The sequence below is a fragment of the Rhinatrema bivittatum genome, chromosome 9 (assembly GCF_901001135.1).
Source record: "Rhinatrema bivittatum chromosome 9, aRhiBiv1.1, whole genome shotgun sequence".
In the NCBI taxonomy this organism is placed as follows: Eukaryota; Metazoa; Chordata; class Amphibia; order Gymnophiona; family Rhinatrematidae; genus Rhinatrema; species Rhinatrema bivittatum.
Window position 1 is genome coordinate 32,360,832 of NC_042623.1, and position 18,946 is coordinate 32,379,777.

General features: G+C 47.9%; 1 protein-coding gene across 6 annotated transcripts in view; it reads right to left on the reverse strand.

Moving 5' to 3' along the window:
- The window catches only part of CCDC136 (coiled-coil domain containing 136), a 98,869-nt gene extending 83,101 nt beyond the window's left edge, over positions 1-15,768 (reverse strand). For 5 of the 6 annotated variants that reach the window (XM_029615650.1, XM_029615654.1, XM_029615651.1 and 2 more), the window contains exons 1-4: positions 15,468-15,768; positions 10,247-10,366; positions 2,487-2,690; positions 1,825-1,899 (exon numbers count right to left, since the gene is read on the reverse strand). In XM_029615650.1, coding sequence (XP_029471510.1) covers positions 1,825-1,899; positions 2,487-2,690; positions 10,247-10,366; positions 15,468-15,516 — 448 coding nt within the window. In that variant the 5' untranslated portion in view covers positions 15,517-15,768. The remainder of the gene's footprint in view (positions 1-1,824; positions 1,900-2,486; positions 2,691-10,246; positions 10,367-15,467) is intronic. The other variant, XM_029615656.1, reaches the window with a different exon arrangement.
- Between the last annotated feature and the right edge of the window lie 3,178 nt (positions 15,769-18,946).

Here is an 18,946-nt window from a genome sequence, read left to right on the forward strand (position 1 = left end):
CGGTGCTGCCGTCCCGGCCCCCATCAGGGGCTCTTCGGAGGCCTCCGTATCCGTCCCGGGGGAATCCTCGGAATCCGATTCCTGCGGCAGCCCCCGGGGAAGCCGCTTCCCTCGGGACGAACTCTGGGCGATCTCCGCACCCTTCCTGGCCTTCTTTTTCCGAGGCGGGGACTTGCGGATAGCAGTACGCGAGACATCCCCCCGTATGCGCTTGCTGCGCTTATATCTGAGGACCTTGCGCAGTAACAGCGCAAAGTCCTCAGAAAATTCTCCGGAACCCGCTGAATCGCTACTCGAGTCCCCCGGGGACCGAATCCCCTCCGAGGGGACCTCCCTCGCTTTGTCACGCTGCGGGGAAAGCGCTGGAGGTAGAGACGAAGCCCCCACTGTCTCTCTGGAAATTTCCCAGCCCGTGGCCAAAATGGCTGCCACTCCCGCGCTAAGCGGGAACAGCTCCTGAGGAGTGACAGAGGGGCCCCCACCTCGCGGCGGCGATCGCGCGACCCGGGACCGAGCTCTCCGAGGTGCTGCTGAGGTGCCCTCATCACCCGGGACACAAGCCGAACAAAGGCTGTCCCGGGAGAGACGCGCGCGCGCCGAGCCGCAGGCCCTGCACTGCGAACCGCGAGGCATGCCGGCGAACGCGGGAAAAACAGAGACGCGAACAGAAAATTCACCTCAGAGGAAAAAAATTCAAACTAATCAAAACGGCGCAATTCGGCGACCTCCCTCCTTCAGGCGACGCCCCCCACCGACCGAAACGGAACGGCAACGCCAAGGAACAGAGAGCCGCAAAAAAATAAAAGTAAAACTTTTTTTTTTTTTTTTTTTTTTTTTTTAACAGAAAAAAGCGCTGTCCCTGGTTCTGAAAGCCCTATTTCCTGCAGGGGTGAGTGAACCAGGCTCCCTGGTGTCACCCCTGACGCTGCCACTAGCTCAGCCGGGTCCTCAACCCTGGCAGCGGCCTCGACCGGGGGAGGGTAGTCCCCTCAGGACCTCTCAACTCCCCTGGGAGGCAGGGCAACCGGGAAAGAATTAAAAGGAAACCCAATTTAGCCCAGAACAAATAGACCTAACAAAAAACTAATTCAAAAAACCAATCCTGACAAACACCAGAATCAGGTCAGGAAGGGCTGTGACTGGACCTGCACCATCTACTGGAGACAGAGTAAGACTGAGGGGCTGTGACTGGCACAGGGGCTTATATATGGCTCCGCCCACAAGTTTTAATCTGTCTCCATCTACTGGTGCGGAGTCACAACCCAGGTGTCCTGGACTGATCCTGGTACGTACAGGGAATTGCCTTTGGCAGAACAGATTATTGGGAACATTGTATCTTAGCTCAGCATAAACCCTTTTTGCCTAATTTGGCTGCTGTTGCTCATAATCACGATTCAAAGGAGACAACGTGAACAAGCGAACAAAGTGAGGCTTTCCGAAATGAGACATTACCACGTATCAGCGTCATACAACAAAACTGCCCCTCCACATTAGGTGCATTGTGTGTCAGTGTGTTATATAAAAGCTGAATTACATATATTTATGTTCCTGTTTTCCACCAGCCAAAATACTGCAGTCTAAATCAGCGACAGTCCCTACCATTTGAGTCTAGGTCGTGAGTCGCCCAGGAGCAGTGCCAGAAAGGGCCGAGAGACTCCTGGGGTCTGAACAGTGCTGGCACAGGCCTGGCCTACTGACCTCAGGAGTATTAGTCTCATTTTGGCTTTTGTGAAAATGGTGCATCCCTCTGCATGGCATAAGGCAGGGCACACCTTGTCCCTATGCTGCATTTCCCATCCCCTCCCTGCAGCACCCCAGGTTTACCTTGCAGCCGCTGAATTTGCCGGGTAAAATTCTCTGCTTGCTGGGCACTGGCCAGTCGCTCATCCTCCAGCACCCCTGCAGAAGAAAGCCACAGCTGGAATTTCTCACGCACCCACCACTCACCAAAAGCTCATCCCCTTCACCCCTTCCTCTTTGGCTAACAAACACTTTCTCCATGGTAATCCAAGGAGAGGTGAAAAAAACACAGCACCCGCAGGCAATTTTGTAACACAGTGAAATCAAATATATTCCTGATCCCAAATATGGTGCTCTGCTTTAGCTCCTAGTGTACAGAGCCTAAAGGTTCTCTACTAGGAGTATATGGTTTTACCTAACAGCGAGGGCCTCACTCCCCCCCCCTATGATGGAATCTTGTTAATGGTGTGCTTTCATCCTATACAAACCATAGCCACCATTTTGTGCTGGGTTTTTTTTCCCCCCGATTTGTTTATTTTTGCTGAAAAGGACTCTCTGGGAGTCTCTGTGACTGAGACCCTGTAACTCCAAAAGTACCCCTCGGGCTCCAAAGAGCGCTTCCAGGCCCTGTCCCAGAACCCCAGCAGGGTCAAAGGCCCTCACCTCAGAGTCCCTGCAAGGCACAAGGCTCTGAACCTCAGACCCCCCCCCCCCCCCCCCCCCCCCCCCCCAAAGACTGCTCATACCCTGTAACTCCAGGAAGTTCTCCTCATGCTTCAGAGCGAGCTCCCGGGTCTCCTGAAGCTCTGCCAGCAGCTGCAGGACCTGTGATCTCAGAACATTGCTGTCATCACTCAAATGCAGGTCTTCCACCCTCTGTTGCGGAGACTCCGCAGTCTCCACGTCTGTCTCCTCCGGGTCCAGGGATGCAGGATTGACATCATATAAATCTAAAAAAATGGAGTCCGTGACAAGTTATCAGTGCAAGAGCAGCGGTGGAGTTCCTTTTGGATCTTAAGGTGAAAGGGGATCGATTTTCACATTACTCAAAACATCATCCCAGACTTTCCAGAATGTACTCGCAACTCACAAATAGCACCGCATAGCAACTACAGCCCAGCAGCCCCTGGGATCCCTGCTGTGTTTATAATTGAGGTGTTTTAAGTTTCATTATTTTAGAATTCTATGTAGATATATAAAATTGTAGGTAATAGTCCAATAAAAAGTAATTTAATACATCTGTGACTCGCTCTGGAGAGTTGTCTCCTCACCAGCATAGCACAGTTTCTTCACTGATCTGATGAAGAGAGCATTACTCTCGGAAGCAAGTCACAAATGTATAAAGTCAGTCCAATAAAGAGCTATCACCTACAACATGCTTGTTGACCCTTAATTCCAAATGGACTAACACGGCAACCGCAATTGTTTGCGCGTGGATATACAGTATATCTCAGCATCCCATCCGCACAGCTCTCTCATGTACCCTTCCCCCTTCCTCATTCTGTCCTCTAACACTCAGCTCCAAGGCTCACTGTCAGGTGCAGCTGTACAGCAGTGTGGGTGCCAGGAGCAACCTGTACCGGGGAAGGGATCCATCAGTGCAGAAAAGCTTCAAAGACAGAGCAGGGGATCTAAACCAGGCAAGGTGGGCAGGGGAGGAGAGAAACAGGATTTTTCCAGTGTTTATCCCAGCCCCTCTCCCAGAGGCACACCTAGCCAGTCAGATATTCAGGATGTCCACAGTGAGTATGCATGAGATAGATTTTGAATGCATTGTGGACCCAGGGTGTGCAAATCTCTCTCGTGCATATGCATTGTGGGAATCCTGAAAATCTGATTGACTAGGTGTGCCTCCAGGAGAGGGCTAGGAAACACTGGTTTCTCTATTTTATCACTGTGTATCGGTTAAAACCTAAAATCGGAAGCCTTAGCTATATTGCAGACAACCACCAATCAGCCCATCCATTCTGCATAGTTTATTTATCCTTCTGCTGGTCAAAGCGGATTACGTTCAGATAATAGGCATTTCTCTATCCCCCAGAGGGCTGAGACCGATGTAATAATCTTGGCGCTAATATTATGCGCACTGCTTTTTAGTGCACATTTTTAACGCCAAGTTTGTTGGGGTTTTTTTTTAACTCTGGATGCAGTAAGTTGATATGCCAATGCATCAGGAGTTTTAAAAACGCATAAAAAAACTGTAAAACATGCGTTCAGCACAGGTCAAAAGCACATTGTAATTAGCAAAGGGGGTGGAGGCATCCCTGATAGGCTATCTGGGATAAATACTGATTTATCCATCTAACTGGCAGTGGGAAGCAGCTGCAAGATAGATACATAAATCAGTACCTATACGACTATCTGCCGCAGGCTGCCACTACTTAGCCAGATAAGTACTTTATCCAGTCAGCATTTATGTGGGTAACTGCCGGCCACCGCCGCTGCTTACCCGGATAGGTCAGTTATTATCTGGGAAAGTGGAGGCAACTGTCGGCACTTACCCAGAGAGTTTTTGACTCTTTTTTTTTTTTTCTAACTTTTTCACTCTTTTTTTCATAGCACTGGAAATCTAATTCCAAGTTTCCAGTGCTAAAAATGGCGAACTGGCCAGACGTAGTCTCTTAATGCTTAATGCCCTCATTCGCATGAAATTCCCATGCGAAAGCACTAAACAGTAATTCCATTTGGAAACATGCGTTTTCTGCACATGAAAGTCCTTGCTGCAATTGGCAGTAAATTTTGCACTCAAAAACTGTGCATTTAACTGGACCCACCTTTCTGCATCGGCCTGCTAAGTTAGCACCTGAGGCAATGAAGAGTAAAGTGACTCGGCCAAGGTCACAAGGAGTAACAATGGGATTTGAATCCTGGTTTATAGCCTTCTGCTCTAACTACTAGGCTACTCCCCCACACTACTTTTGTGGCTCTTCTCTGGATTGCTCCTACTCTTGTCTTAGGGACCGAGGATCTACTTGGAGGCTTGATAGATTGTTCTTTAGTGATGACCTGTATCTGCCCAAGAGGAAAACCAAGATAGAGATGAACATTTCAGGTCCTACACTGACAAACATTTAAACTGGAGGGGGATTGGCAGCAGATGGGAAAGACTCAAAGGCTGGCAAGTAGTGAAGGATGGAAGAAGACCATAGATTGAGGAAGACGTGCAACAGCTCAGCAGGCAGGCACACCTAGACAGACTGGGAGAACCAATCTGCCAATGTCTTTTGTTTCTATACTTCAAGGGTTAAATTTGCAATTGGGCCGCAAAGCACAGGGAGACTCATGTATATTTTTAAGTCCATTTTCAGATACAAGGGAGCCACATAAACTAAATTAGAAAATGAGGTTGTTGGTGGCTAAATATAGGCGTGTACAGGGGTGTAACGTTAGGCATGTACGTCTAGGACATGCCCCTGGAATGTCTTTCCCCAGAATGCCTCCTGTCTATGCCACCAAGTAATCTTGTGTGTATTATGAAAGGATGCAGATTACCATCAGCTGGTTGAAAATCCACTTAAGCACTTTCAGATAATCCAACTCCTTATGTAGATCCTGAAATTTCACCCTTCAGAGACATTTAAGTGGAAAGAAAGTTCATCATGACATGAGGCTGCAGGGAAGTCGACTCAGGAGTAAGGTATGGAAGCCATTTGTCATAGAAAGATGCAGGGAATAAATAGCCCCCCTCTCTCCCACTCAAGGGGATGGTGAAAAAAATACAGTATCAGGATTCAGGAAAGCAGGGGACAAGCACTGAAGATCCCACTGGTAAACAAAGTTTTTGTTTCCTTCAGGCCTTTTGGTGTTCCAAATAGATTTTTTTGATGCTGATCACGGATATTACTTCGAAATTTGTACATCACGTAAGGTTTTTGAGAAACGGCCAATTATGTGTTACAATAATTGTGAAATTTTAAAACATAATCTCGCGTACATATATTTTCTTGCTGGACAGTAGTTTTTATGATTTTTAAAATTCATGTCATAATTTTGAAGGCCATAAGCAACGTAACATGTAACAGACTAATTTTTTTTAAATATATCAAGAAACTCTGCCTGATCATGCCAGAACTTGCTCGGGCAAGCCCCAGTTTGGCTGCAAGATTCCAACTTGTTTCCATGACGACGCAGCCTTATATAAGCAGCAGCAATGAGTAGTCTCCTATGCAATGTCTGTGTAAATGAGCGAATCGTATCACTAAAACTGTTGAGTTTAAAGCTTGTGGATTTAATTTCATATACTTTATGAAATGTCGCGCCAATGTTGTGACACGTTTTGTTACATCTGTGGTGAGTTTACTCTGGAAGCACAGAAAAAGAATATAACTGCACTCATTAAGAAGGCATACGAGTTATACTTCGGGTGCAAAATTGGTGACCATGACAGAGCATGGGCTCCTCATATATGTTGCACATCTTGCACCAGTAGTCTGCGAGCTTAACTGAAAGGTGTGCGACCATCCATGCCGTTTGCCATCCCAATGATATGGAGGAACAGAAAGATCATACAACTGACTGTTACTTCTGCATGATGAATGTCAGGATATTCATCAAAGAACAGCAAGTTTATTGAGTACCCTAACCTTGCATCGGCAATGAGACCAATGCCGCAAGATGAGTCTTCCTGTTCCAAAACCGCCAGAGGTGTGGACACTTGATGTCGAGGATGAGGAGGTAGGTGATGATGGCGAGCTATTGCAGATGGAAGCTGTGGCTAACCTTGACTTTGTGCCATCAGCATCCAGCGATCCTCATTTAATGTCTGTCAGAGCTGAACGATCTAGTCAGAGATTCGGTTTTATCAAAGAGTCAGGTGGAGCTGCTTGGGTCAAGGCTGCAAGGATGGAATCTTTTGTCATCTGATATGAAAATTTCAGTATTTCACAGCCTTCATGAATATTTGACAAAATATTTCAACCAAGTAGACAGTCTGACTTTTTGCTGTGATATCAATGGATTGTTTTGTTCTCTCGGATGTGACCACGACCCAACAGAATGGTGACTGTTTATTGATTCATCAATCTTAAGTTTGAAGGCTGTTTTGCTGCACAATAGCAATATCTACCCATCAATACCTGACAGACATATCGTTCATATGAAAGAAATGTATGAGAACATGCAGCTACTGCTGAACCACATTGAGTACTCAAGGTACAACTGGAATTTGTGTGGTGATCTCAAGGTAGTTGCAATTCTACTGGGTCTGCAGCTTGGTTACACCAAGTATTGTTGCTTCCTTTGTGAGTAGGACAGTCAAGCAAACGTCAAAAAAGTCTGGCCTTTCCGCAAGAAGTTGGTTCCAGGGTAGAAGAATGTTGCGCACGACCCATTGGTGGATCCAAGTAAGATATTTCTTCCACCTTTGCACATCAAACTTGGGCTGATGAAAAACTTCGTTAAGGCAATGAACAAACAAAGTAAAAGCCTTTGATTATTTGCAGCAAATGTTTCCATGATCAAGTGACGCCAAGATAAAAGAAGGTGTTTTCATTAGCCCACAAATTCGAGCTGTGATGAAAGACAGCCAGTTTGATGGTATTCTGCAAGGTACAGAACATGTTGCGTGGGCAGCCTTCAAGAATGCCGTTTTTAACTTTCTAGGTAACTATAAGGCAGCAGTCTATGTCGAACAGGTTGAAAATCTGCTTCAGGCATACAAATTGATGAAATGCAACGTCATTGAAGATACATTTTCTTCATTCCCACTTGGACTTCTTCCCAGACAACCTTGGCGCTGTGAGTGACGAACATGGTGAAAGATTTCATCAAGACATTGTCAAAGTGGAGAAACGGTATCAAGGCAAGTGGAACCCCTCCATGTTGGGTTACTAATGTTGGACTCATCTGCAAAGCGTCGGACAGTGATTACAAACGAAAATCTGCAGCAAAACATTTTTAGTTTTGTTTTCTGGTGCCAACATTGCCATTAAGGCTTATGCAGCTATAGACACGTAACAATGCTTAATATATATCGCACTTTTCTGGCAAACGGTACGTGATACAGACATAATAAATGCATATTTGTGTTCAGCTTGTTAAATCTATTTGTTGATGAGGAAACAAAATGTTCCCAGAAATTTGTATACCAGTGAGAACTTTAGCTTTGGAGAAAGCTGGAGATCAGGTAGTAGGGTCTGTGGTAAAGTAGCAGGGAGGGAAATGCGTAAAGCAGATTGGCCTGGAGAAAGATCTTTATCCACCGTCAGTTGCTTGGCTTGATGGACCTTGGGTCTGATTCAATATGGTTCATCTTATGTTCTGTTTCTCCACAGCAGCCCTGCCATGATCCCACCCTCAGCATGACAGACTGCATGCGTTACCCAGGAACTCCACACAGCTCAAGCAGCAGCAGTCCTCATGAGAGGAAAGGAAATGAAGGATCAGTGTTCTCAAAGATACATCAGACCTCCACACATTAGGGGTGTACACGACAATAAGTTTCTGTTTACCTTGTTACATTCGCAATCGGCCTGCTTTTTTTGGCCGAATTTCATTTCAGAGGGGTATTTTTTTTGTTTTTGCTTCATAAAATAGCATGCATTATTTGCAAACAGCATGAGCTGTTTTCCAAAATGAATAAAAATGAAAACTTTCAGGTTTTTTTGGAGCTGGTAATTGATTCATTTCAGATTTTCTGAAACAAAATGAAAATGGCCATCTTTGGTTTAGATTCCTTATTTGTTTAAAAAGAATGTACATCCCTACCACACATAGGACACAAACACACCCATGACTGTTCCATCAAAGTGGAACATCTGGCTATGACTTGTCCCATGTCTACAGATCAATGGGGTGCAGGCGCCACCTTGTGGCAGTTGAGAGCCTCATCGTTGCATCAATAAAGTCTTATATCTCCAGGCATAAACACGCCATGTGCATGCTATATTCATTAATGAGTATAGTAGGTGTGCTGCATGTTAATGATGTGCTGTCGTATAGAAGCTACTGTTTCAGAATAATTGGGGGAGATAAACTCAATACAAATTACCTCTCCTTACACATAGTGAAGAAATTTGCTCAGTATTGGAGATCTTTGGGCACCCACTGAGCTGGCATCTATGGTCATTTGATACAAAACAGGATTTCTTATTTCATTTTGTTTTCAAAATGAAATGAAGAAAAAAATGAATGAAATGTTTTTTTGTTTCATTCCGTGTTACCAGTCATTCAAAACAAAAAAAACAAACAAACACGGCTACCAGTTTTAAAAAGCCCTACGGCCTTTCTTCTACCCTACCAGACTCTCTCCCATCTCCCGCAGACCCCTACAGGACCTCTCTTAGACTCCCTTTTGACACATACCTTCAACCTGGAGCCCTCTCTGGAGATAGGAATAATCCCCGTTGCTCCTGCTTTCCCCAAAAAAATATGGTGCTGGTGCCACTTTTTTGTACGACAAATGGCTGGCACCATCATGAGACCTGGAACTGGCAGGTCAGGGGCAATAGGGATTGCTTCTGCCCCCAAGGGGGTTCCTGGTTAAAAGTATGTGTTAAGTAGGGGGCCTGCAGGGTCTTTCAGGGAGTGGGAGAAAACCTGAGGGGGCTTTTTAAAAAATGATGGCCATGGTTTTGTTCAGTGTGCACTAATGTAAAATAGTGTGCACTTGAACAAAAGGGAAATTAACAAAAAAACACATACATGACAAAAAAAAAAAAAAGAAAGAAATGTTTTAAAAATCTACACACGCCCTACTACATGCTTTAAAACGTATGGAAGGCAAGATGCATGTTTTAAAGTAAGTGCCGTGCTTGCTGCAACTTATATTTCATCAAGATACAGCTGGTATGCAAATATCAGAGATTGCAATCCCATTCAGAATAACGAAGTCAGATGTTTCTCAGAGATTTTTGTAAGCCACAGAAGCCAGTGGTTTCCAAGCTGCTGGTAGTGTTGGGTCCAAAAATGGGAGGTGAGCGCTGCCGACAGCTTGGAGGCCCTGTCGGGCAAACAGGATTGGCATTAGAAATGCTGGGATCTACTAAGGAGTGGGCCCCAACCACAGAGCCTCAGCTCCCTATCACCGTGCTGACTCCATCTGCTGGATTGGGGACATAACCCACTGTCTGGACTGATCCAGGTACGTACAGGGAAGGAGGTTTCCATACTGAATGCGAATGGATAAAACACAGGATGCATCCAACTACCACTGCCTGTCTCTCCACCCCCATTACTGCTAACTGCAATTCTTTTCACTTTCCTTCATTTCCTCTCCTCTCTTGCTTGCCTCTCTTCTCTCTCACCCTTTTATTCATCTCCTACTCTGTCTTGGGTTTTCTCCCTATTTCCTCTCTGTGTGCATGTGCTTCTCGCTGTCCCTCACTGTTTTCTTCTCAAGCCCCTTTCTCTGTCCTCCCCCATGAGTAAAAAAAACCCAAACTCCTCATTTCTGAGATGGAAGCCCTTCAGGAGAGCTTTTGGCTCTAGTCCTCTCAGTCAGAGGACCCTCCTCGGAGTCACTTGCTCTGGTCTCTCTTAGTGGATGGAAGGGGTAGCAGAGACTGACCATCCCTGTTCTGTGCTGTGTATCCAGAGGCTGTGTGCTGCAGGGACTGCAGGCCTTCAGCATCAACTCCCTCCATCAACTCATTCCCTGAGTGCACATCCTGGGCCTGTGCAGAGCACTCTACGAGCAAGAGAGAGAGAGGGAGAGAGGATCAGGGCAGAGAAGGACAGGGAAAGAGAGAGAGACACACACAAAGAGTGTGAGAGGCTAAGAAGAGAAAGGAAGAAGGGGTAGAGTGAGCATGAGACAGAGTCAGACAGCGGGCAGAGAAAGACAGAGGGTGAGGAGAGAACCTCAAGAGAAACCTTGCACCTCCAGTTCGGCAGACACTCCGCATCCACAGAAACCGCCCTTCCCACCACCACCACAATAATGAGTGCAGAGCAGAACTAGCCTTATGACTCCCTATACAAAAAAAAAAAAAAAGAATAGTAAAAACTGGGGTTACCTCAGGAAAAACAAGCACTAACTCCTTCCACTGGCAAGCACTTTGTGAGCTCACCTGCCATACTATAATAGCACTAACTGGCAGGACTCAAATAGCAAAAAAAAGCCTACCTATACAAAGAGAGTATTGCAAATAATACAAAGAGAGTATTGAAAATATTACAACTTAGATACATCCTACATATTATGGGGTGGCGTCTATTCGGGAGGGAGCGTTATCTTCTAGACACCGTACTGCCTTTTGCTCCTCCAGTGAGAGCAGGGGTTGTGATCTGTAGTATTTACGGATTCTATTTCCGATTTAATGCATTTTGCTGCTGTTATTTATACATTATACAGCATCATTTGATGTTGCGTTTTACTGATGTACCCTGTTTCTAAATTTAAAAAACCCCACTGGGTTCCCTTTTGTGAGGAAAGAAGGCGGTGGTATATAAGCCGAAACTGAAAAGTGGGAAGGTGCAGACTGGACCAGAAAACCAAGCTGGGCCGTTAGGAGCCCCATACACCGAACCCACGCCCCAGCAGAGCCCCTCACCTCGGCCACACACGCGGAGCACAGAGAGACCCTCCACGAATTCGGAACACGGACCCACAAGCCAGGAAAAAACTCGGCCTAATCCTGGGAGAAAGAGGTGAAACAGCAGCTAGAGCAGGTCAGTGTGCCGCATCCTGAACCGGCAGAAACAGAACGGAAGCGATTTAAACAAAAAAAAAAATTTGACCTGCAAGGTGGGCACGCGCGGCCCGGGCCGCTCAAACCCAGACTAAAAGAGCTGAGCGCAGGCACGCGGCGGGGTAAAGAAAGCCCGCGCGCGGGAACTAAAATGCACTCGAGGTTCGGAGAGCCCGTGGTACCCGGAAACGGGGTGGCTGGTTGCTTGCTTCAGAAAACCACCGACACGAGTGCGCGGGCCAGGAGCTCACCGCGACCTCGTTCTGCAGGACGGAGAGAGCAGGGCAGAAAAGAGAAGGAAGAGACTGATGTGTGGGATAAGGACAAGCCGGGAGCGCGGGGGACTGGGAGGCTTTTGGGTTCTGCCCATCGTTTTGTCAGTTGGGGAAGGCAGAGTGGACTGGGGCTGTAAAGTTCACAGGGAGGTAGAAACTGAGCTTGGAAAAAGGTGGCTAGCGTCCGGAGCCTTTTGGCTCATTCACTCACGGAAGAGGCTGGGGCCGGGTTAGTAAAACAGGAACTTTTACTGATAAATCCTTCCAGGCTCATTCCCCACAGCGCCACCTAATGACGACCCTGTGTGCAGCACATAAACCACCACCACACCGCCCCTCCCCCCCCCTCAAAAGGTCCATCCAATCTGCCAGACCAAGAGCTCCTCGATCTTGGATGTTGAGTGCTGTTGGTCTCTCCAGTGAAGTCTGAAGGTCTTTGAAGATTTTCGCCTCCAGCCTGCTGCAGAAGCTTCGTTGAAGTCTTTGGGTTTGGTCAACTATTCTGCTTGTAGTTTTTGTTTGATGTTTGCTTGTGTACCTGGAATTTTACTTCGCTTGGTATAAAATGGATAGAGTCTAGAGGCCGTCCAAAGAAAGGCTACTAAAATGGTGTGGGGTCTGCAGCACAAGTCATATGAGGTCTAAAAAATGTCTATGATACACACTTTTACATTCCTAAAGGAAAGCGAGTTCTGGATCTAGGAGGCATGATACAAAGCTTCAAGGGGATAGGCTCAGGAGAGAATCATGTTTCATGGAAAGGGTGATAGTTGTCTGCTGGAAGGGCATTCCAGAGGTGATGGAGAAAAAAACAGTCCTGGAATTCAAAAAGGCATGGGATAAACACAAAGGATCCCTAGAATGGTAAATAAGCACTGGGGTAACATGCACAGAGAGGCATTACAATCCTAAACAGAAGGCATGGAGGTGACCTGCACAAAGCAGCAGTTAAAGCCTTAAAATACCTTGCTGGACAGACCAGATGGGCTAATTTGGCTTTTTCTGCCATCATTTACTGTGTTAGTGTATTTTTACTATTATTTGATTTGGGCATTATATTGTTTTGTTTTTTGCTGTTGGGTTTTTTACTGTTTTTGCTGTATTTTTCATGTTTTCTTATTACGCCCTTTGTGTACTTTATATAGCTTAACTTTATGTAATTGGTGCGTCTCGGTTTGTACATGTCATCACTTTAAATAAGGGCAAGGCAGTTTTATAAATTAAATGGAATTGAATGGCCATGAATGTGCTTTCAGTATTTATTAAATGTTGGCCTTCCCATGTATGCACGAGTGTTTGGAAGTTTGTAGAACTCATAGTGAACAGTTGCTGTGTGATCTCTCTTCAATACATACAATACACTTGGGGGACTGGTTGTACCTGTGGCCACTGTTTCACCGAGGACTGCTAGGAGACCCTCTCGGCGTTGCAGCAAACACTCTCGTACAGCCTGCGCGCAAAGCGCCCGCGGTTCTGGAGAGCACAGGTGCGGGGCCGGAGGGTGCCTCCTGCATTGAATTTGCAATGGGTTTCACTAGTTTTGAAATATATATTTAAAGTTCAATACAGTTTTTGGGAGCCAGCGATCACAAAAGAAATCAGAACTCTTCCGTGTTTTTCAACACTGTGAAGGTATGAAACACAATACAATGTTTAATTAAGAGTAGGAGTGTGGAAATAAAGTTTGGAATATGATAATGTGATGTGCACATTGTTCCGTGGTTTATAGTGAGGCTAAGATAGATTGCATAAGCTTAAACCATAAGCGATGAGGAGTGCGAGGGCTGGGGGAGAATGCTGTGCTGTAAGAATAATCGCCACAGCCCTCGCCAGCTTATTAACAGGGCATGCAGACCCCAGCGACCATCACCAGTGAACAGCAGCATTGGCAGATGTAGGTAATGAGACAAGATAACTGCAGGAATTTCACAGCTCATGCCTCAGCTGTCAGGGCAGGTGTTGGACAGGCTGGAGGGGGAAAAAAAATCCATATCAACTTGGATAGCTGGGTCAAGCGCAAGCTGTATATATCCGACCAGGCTGCTAGTACACATGCGATCGTGTCCGAAGATCACCTCCAGTGGAGACGGGAAGAAAGAGCTGCCACGTTTTCGACGGAGGGATTAAAATAAGCGCAATATGCTGCATTCTCCAGGTGCTGACTGGAAGCTTTAGCTGCTCTGAATCTGCCAGGCTACGACTGCTGCAGAGACTTGCCACTTCACTTTTTAAGACTCCAATCACACTTAGGATACTGCTGAGTATTATTGGCGCATGTGAATCAGTGCAGAAGGGGGTGCCCTAAACAGTGCCCACTAGCCTTCATTTCCCCCCCCCCCCCCCCCCCGGGATTGCTGGTGTCCTGTAATAGATTAAGGAGGTTTAGGATGTTGATTCGTGCCTTCTTTTGCAACAAAAGGGGAAAGGTGATCTCAGAGGCAGAGAGATTCGCCCACTAACATACCATTCCCAGTCCGAGAGGCTGGGTGCAGCGTGTCTGCCACACCTCAGGGGCAGAGGGTTTCTCTCTCACCCACATACCATTCTCCAAGGCATCCATACACATACTCTGCACCATCAGCGCCAGGGCAGGGGTGGCCAACTCCAGTCCTCAAGAGCCACAAGCAGGCATGCTATCCACAATGAATATGCATGACATATCTGCAGACAGTGGAGGCACAGCGCATGCAAATCTAGCTCATGCATAATGATTGTGGCTATCCTGAGAACCAGGCCTGCTTGTGGATCATGAGGACTGAAGTTGGCCATTCCCGGCCGTCCGCACACTCGGCCCCACCACAGTCACCGCTGAGCCCCCTACGCAGACCCGGGGGGGCTGGGGACCCTCTGTTCTCTCTAAATTACAAAATGATGAGCAGAACCGGATGCCTCCCACCCCCTTCCTCCTGTCCTTATCCCAAATACACTTCTCTTCCCTGGTCTCTCAGGCCGGGGATTTCACTGGCTGCAGCACGAGGTCACCGTGAGGTCACTGCCCAGAAAGGAAAAAAAAAATGATATCCTTGGCACTGTTCCCGTGGAGAACCTGAGCAGGGAAGAGGGGAAAAAAAAAAAAAGGCTTTCGGGTGGGGGAGGGGGGGGGGGGTTCCCACCTAGGCACAAAGGATGCGACTACTTCTAGCCTGCACACTTAATATGCTAATTCTCAACTCATAACTACCTGGCCTAAAAGCGGCCACATGCTTTGCACCTGCTATTTGGTGCAGGCAGCCAAGAGCAGCAGACTGAAAGTGTGGTGTGCGCGTGCTATCCCCCCACCCCCCCCCCCCCCCCCCCCGGACCTATACATGGCCCCAGGAACGCCTCCTCACAGTCTGGGGCGCTGGGGAAGCCCGTAGGGACTTGTAGCCGAGCTGCGGCGGGCAAACAGGGCAATCTAGGCACGACAATGCGCTTTGAAAATTGCCCTCCTGCTGAATAAAATTCACAGGTGCTCGGCTTTTACAGTCCTGAAAAGGAAAAAAAAAAAAAAAAACCAAAGACAAGGGAGAGAAAACAAGACAGAGAGAAAAGGGGGCGATGGACAGGGAGCCAGGAAGACATCCGGGCAGAGGAGAGGGGGGGAGAGAGCGCCAGACAGCAGGAGAAACCAGGACATGCAGATCGACGGGGGGGAGGGGCAGGGGGTAAAAGAGACTGACACATACAGAGAGTCAGACAGCCAGACAGATACAGGAAGAGCGGGAGCCAGGCAAGAGTGTGTGACAGAGACAGAAGGGGAAGGAGGCAAAGACAGCCAAATAAAGACAATACAAGGACGGACAGGCAGAGATGCAGGGAGACAGTGAACGGCCTGACTGACCTGCTAGTTGCTGGATTCTGGCGGCTGTCTGTCTCTCCGTCTCTTCCATGACTGCTAACAATACAGGACTGCCGAGAGAGGGAGGGATGGGGAAGAAGAGGGAGGCGGGGGAGGGACGGACAGAAGAGAGGGAGCCAACCGAAGGAGGAGTGCAGCTGCTGTACAGAAAGGCAGACGCAGAGAGTGATGCTGCCGAGGGAGGAGACCTCTGTCTCTTTGCAGTGGGGAGCGAGTAGGAAACACCCCCCCCTCCCCTCCCCCAGCCTGGCCAGTCAGACCTGCGGCAGATAAATGGGCAGACAGAGACAGCTCCGCACAGTCAGAGACGCTCAGGCAGATGCGGAGAATCCCAGACAGCTCCACATCGTCACAGCCACATGACAGGCACAGGCGGAGGCAGAATCACGCATGCACGCGGGCAAGGGTCAGAGCCAGAGTCCAGCGGCCGCGTGAGCAGGCCGGACAATGCTGCACAGCGGCACGATGAATGGTCCTGCTTCTCTCTCTCTCTCTCCTTCCTTACTTGTTTTATTACTTTGCGCCTCTTGAGCTGAGTGGCGTGCCAGGGCTGCGAGCCTCTGAAGGGATAAGAAAGAGCAGGTGAAGATATTCTTTGGATGGATCCCTCCCATCGACAGACTTTGTCATAAGCAGCTCAATTTAACAATTTGTCCTTAATCCCCAGGCCCCGTGTTAGGGTCTGAGCGGAAGTATCTGACCTTAGCCCGGTCCCTGCTGCTCATCCTGAGTTACAGCCCTTGACCGGCATAGCAGGGAGAGGAGCTAGGACACCGGCGGTGCTGACCCCTGCCTCCTGCTGCTTCAGTTCAGGAGAGGAGGAACCGCCGCCGCCCCCCCCCCCCCCCCTTACACCTCCTGCAAAAAGCAACGTTGTGGTGAAAGGGCACGGAGGTGAAGTGCTGAATTCAGGAAGGAGTATCAATGCGGCTCCCAAGGGCTGAGAGTTAGACTAGCAGCAGTCAGAACCGAACTTGTTGGGAAGGTTGGCCTGATCCGGCCTTTGAACCTAGAACTTCTTCCACCCATAGTGAGGTTCACGCCCTGGCCCAAGGAGCCAGCTGTCTGATCGCTCCTCCAGATGTTTCACCACTAGACTTCCCCTTCAGGCCACCATTGGGGACACACTTTGCTTCCTGTAAGTTTACAAGGAAATTGAAGTCAAAATGTTCCAGGTTGGGGGGAGAAATAACTTGAACAGGTTTTGAAGGGAGTTACGGGAGGTGAGGAAGGTGGCCAGTTTTAGGAGGGGGGTGGGGGGCAGGTAGAGCAATTGCTTGGGGTCCCCTTGGCGAAGCTGAGTGATATTTCTGAGGCAGAGCTATGGGGCACTTAGCACTGGCTGGGCCCAGTCGTTAGTCACATTGGGTGGGGGAGAGGGGCCAGGGCAGAAGCTAATACCAAAGCTGGTGAGGATTTTCCAGCCCAAGGCTATGCTGGGGTTGGAAGCCAGGGTCTGTCCATCTTCAAAATTGATCCTCCCCTGGTTTCTTTGGGACCCATGTAATAAGACCCGCGGCGAAACAGGTTCTAGTTGGGACCACGGGTTTTGATCACCATGTGCGGCTGAAGCTGGCGCCTCTGCGAGATATAAAAAATATATATATATATATTATGCAAATGATTTGCATGCACAAATCTGCGCAGTCGTGAAGAAACGCGCATAGATAAGGCGCTATGTAATAAGTGTCTGCATCCGCGCCTATAATCCGCGCACAAAAGCAGATGTGGCGAGCGACTGGGTCTCCCTTTTTACCGAATTTATGACCATGGAATAGGAATGCATATATTTTTAATAACTGTGGGCTGCAGAAAACATGGCAAATATATTAATGGGTGATAATTCACACTGCATGCCACAACCACTGTTACCTGTCAAACCTTCTGCTGCGGCCATCCTTTGGCGAAGCCGCAGGATATACCACAGCATCAGGATCAGCTGGACACAAGCCAGAAATCTCCATACTAATATCACCAGAGCTGCGCAGACACACGACCACACCAATGCAAGCAATGGAATAAAATGGCTCCCTCCCGCTGTCACTCTGACCGTGACATTAAAAAAACCTGCACTAGCATTTCTGCCTTCTAGCGTGGCTCCCTGCATTGCCCGTGAATAGATAATCGCCTCCTTTGCATGTCATTAGCATGCACTCATGCAGGAAAAAAAAAATCCGTGGATCAATAAGCACATATGGATGCTCTCTTACCGCCCACGCCTAAAAATCATTACATACCAGACTAGAGCTTTGCGCGTACAGCCGCGCACAAACCCGTGGCAACTTCAGCACACCTATTACATCGGACCCATCGAGAGGGATTTTACTGATTTTGAGAAATTATTTCTGTAAAATGTTAGAAGTCTAGAAAATGAATGTTTCAAGTGTTAGACAACAGGGAACGAGTGGGTCATGAGAAGAAAGAGCAGCATTAATAGGTCTTTAGAGAGATGAGATCAGCCACCACTAAAACTCAATCCTACATGTGATATATTGCTTTTATTGGTTTGAGGCCCTAGAAGAACTACGATATGCGAAACTGATCTCACCACTCAAATTTTGGGAACAGATTAAAGCTAATCTGTCTATTGAGATTGACAGGAAGTTAGTAAAACTACAGTTTTGTTTTGTTTTGTTTTTAAGACATCTACTTGTATTAATATCAATAAGGATCCAGAATACAAGATTACAAATGAATTTCAACACACAAGCAATATATACATATCCAACACAATAAATGCACACAACCTTCCGGGCTTCTCTCCCCCCAGTACGCAGACGATGTCATTTCCCCATGATTTATGTAATCATCAGTTCATCTATAGGAAAAGAGAGCTTTAGATATCTACTATGTTACGCGCCCCGTCCGCGCTCGGGCCTGCTCACCTTCATGGTTCCACGGCAGGTCCCGGGTCGGCCTCCCTAGCAGCAGCTGCTAGCACTTCCAGGCCCGGCGTCCCGCGGCAGCGGTCACTGGGCCTTCTACTGCGCACCAGGCCTCACACCGGAGTTCAGCGTCTTCGGCACTGTTGGCCATGCCCCTATGCACACGCGCGGACCGCCCGGCCTCTTGTAGGGCCAAGGGTGGGTCTTAGCGCCGCGGCGCACCCTGATTGATTCTCTGTTATAAGGAAGTCCCTGCCTGCACTTCCTTGCCAATCGGGTCGGCGTATGCTAGATTGTCTCCGCGCTTGTACTTGCTCCTGTCTTGTTCCAAGTCTCGTTCCAGGATCCTTCTGTTCCAGTTCTGTTCCTGCTTTGTTCCTGCTTCCTAGTTCCAGCATCCTCCTGTTCCTGTTCGTCTGTTCATCTCCCCAGGTAGTACCTCCAGACTGTCTCTCTGGTACTGACCTCGGTTTGCTACTTGACCTGTCTACTTGCCTGCCTGCCCCTTCTGAACCTGGTCCGTTACTCGACTTGCCTGCCTGCCTCCTGACTCCAGTCCACTCCTCGACCTGCCTG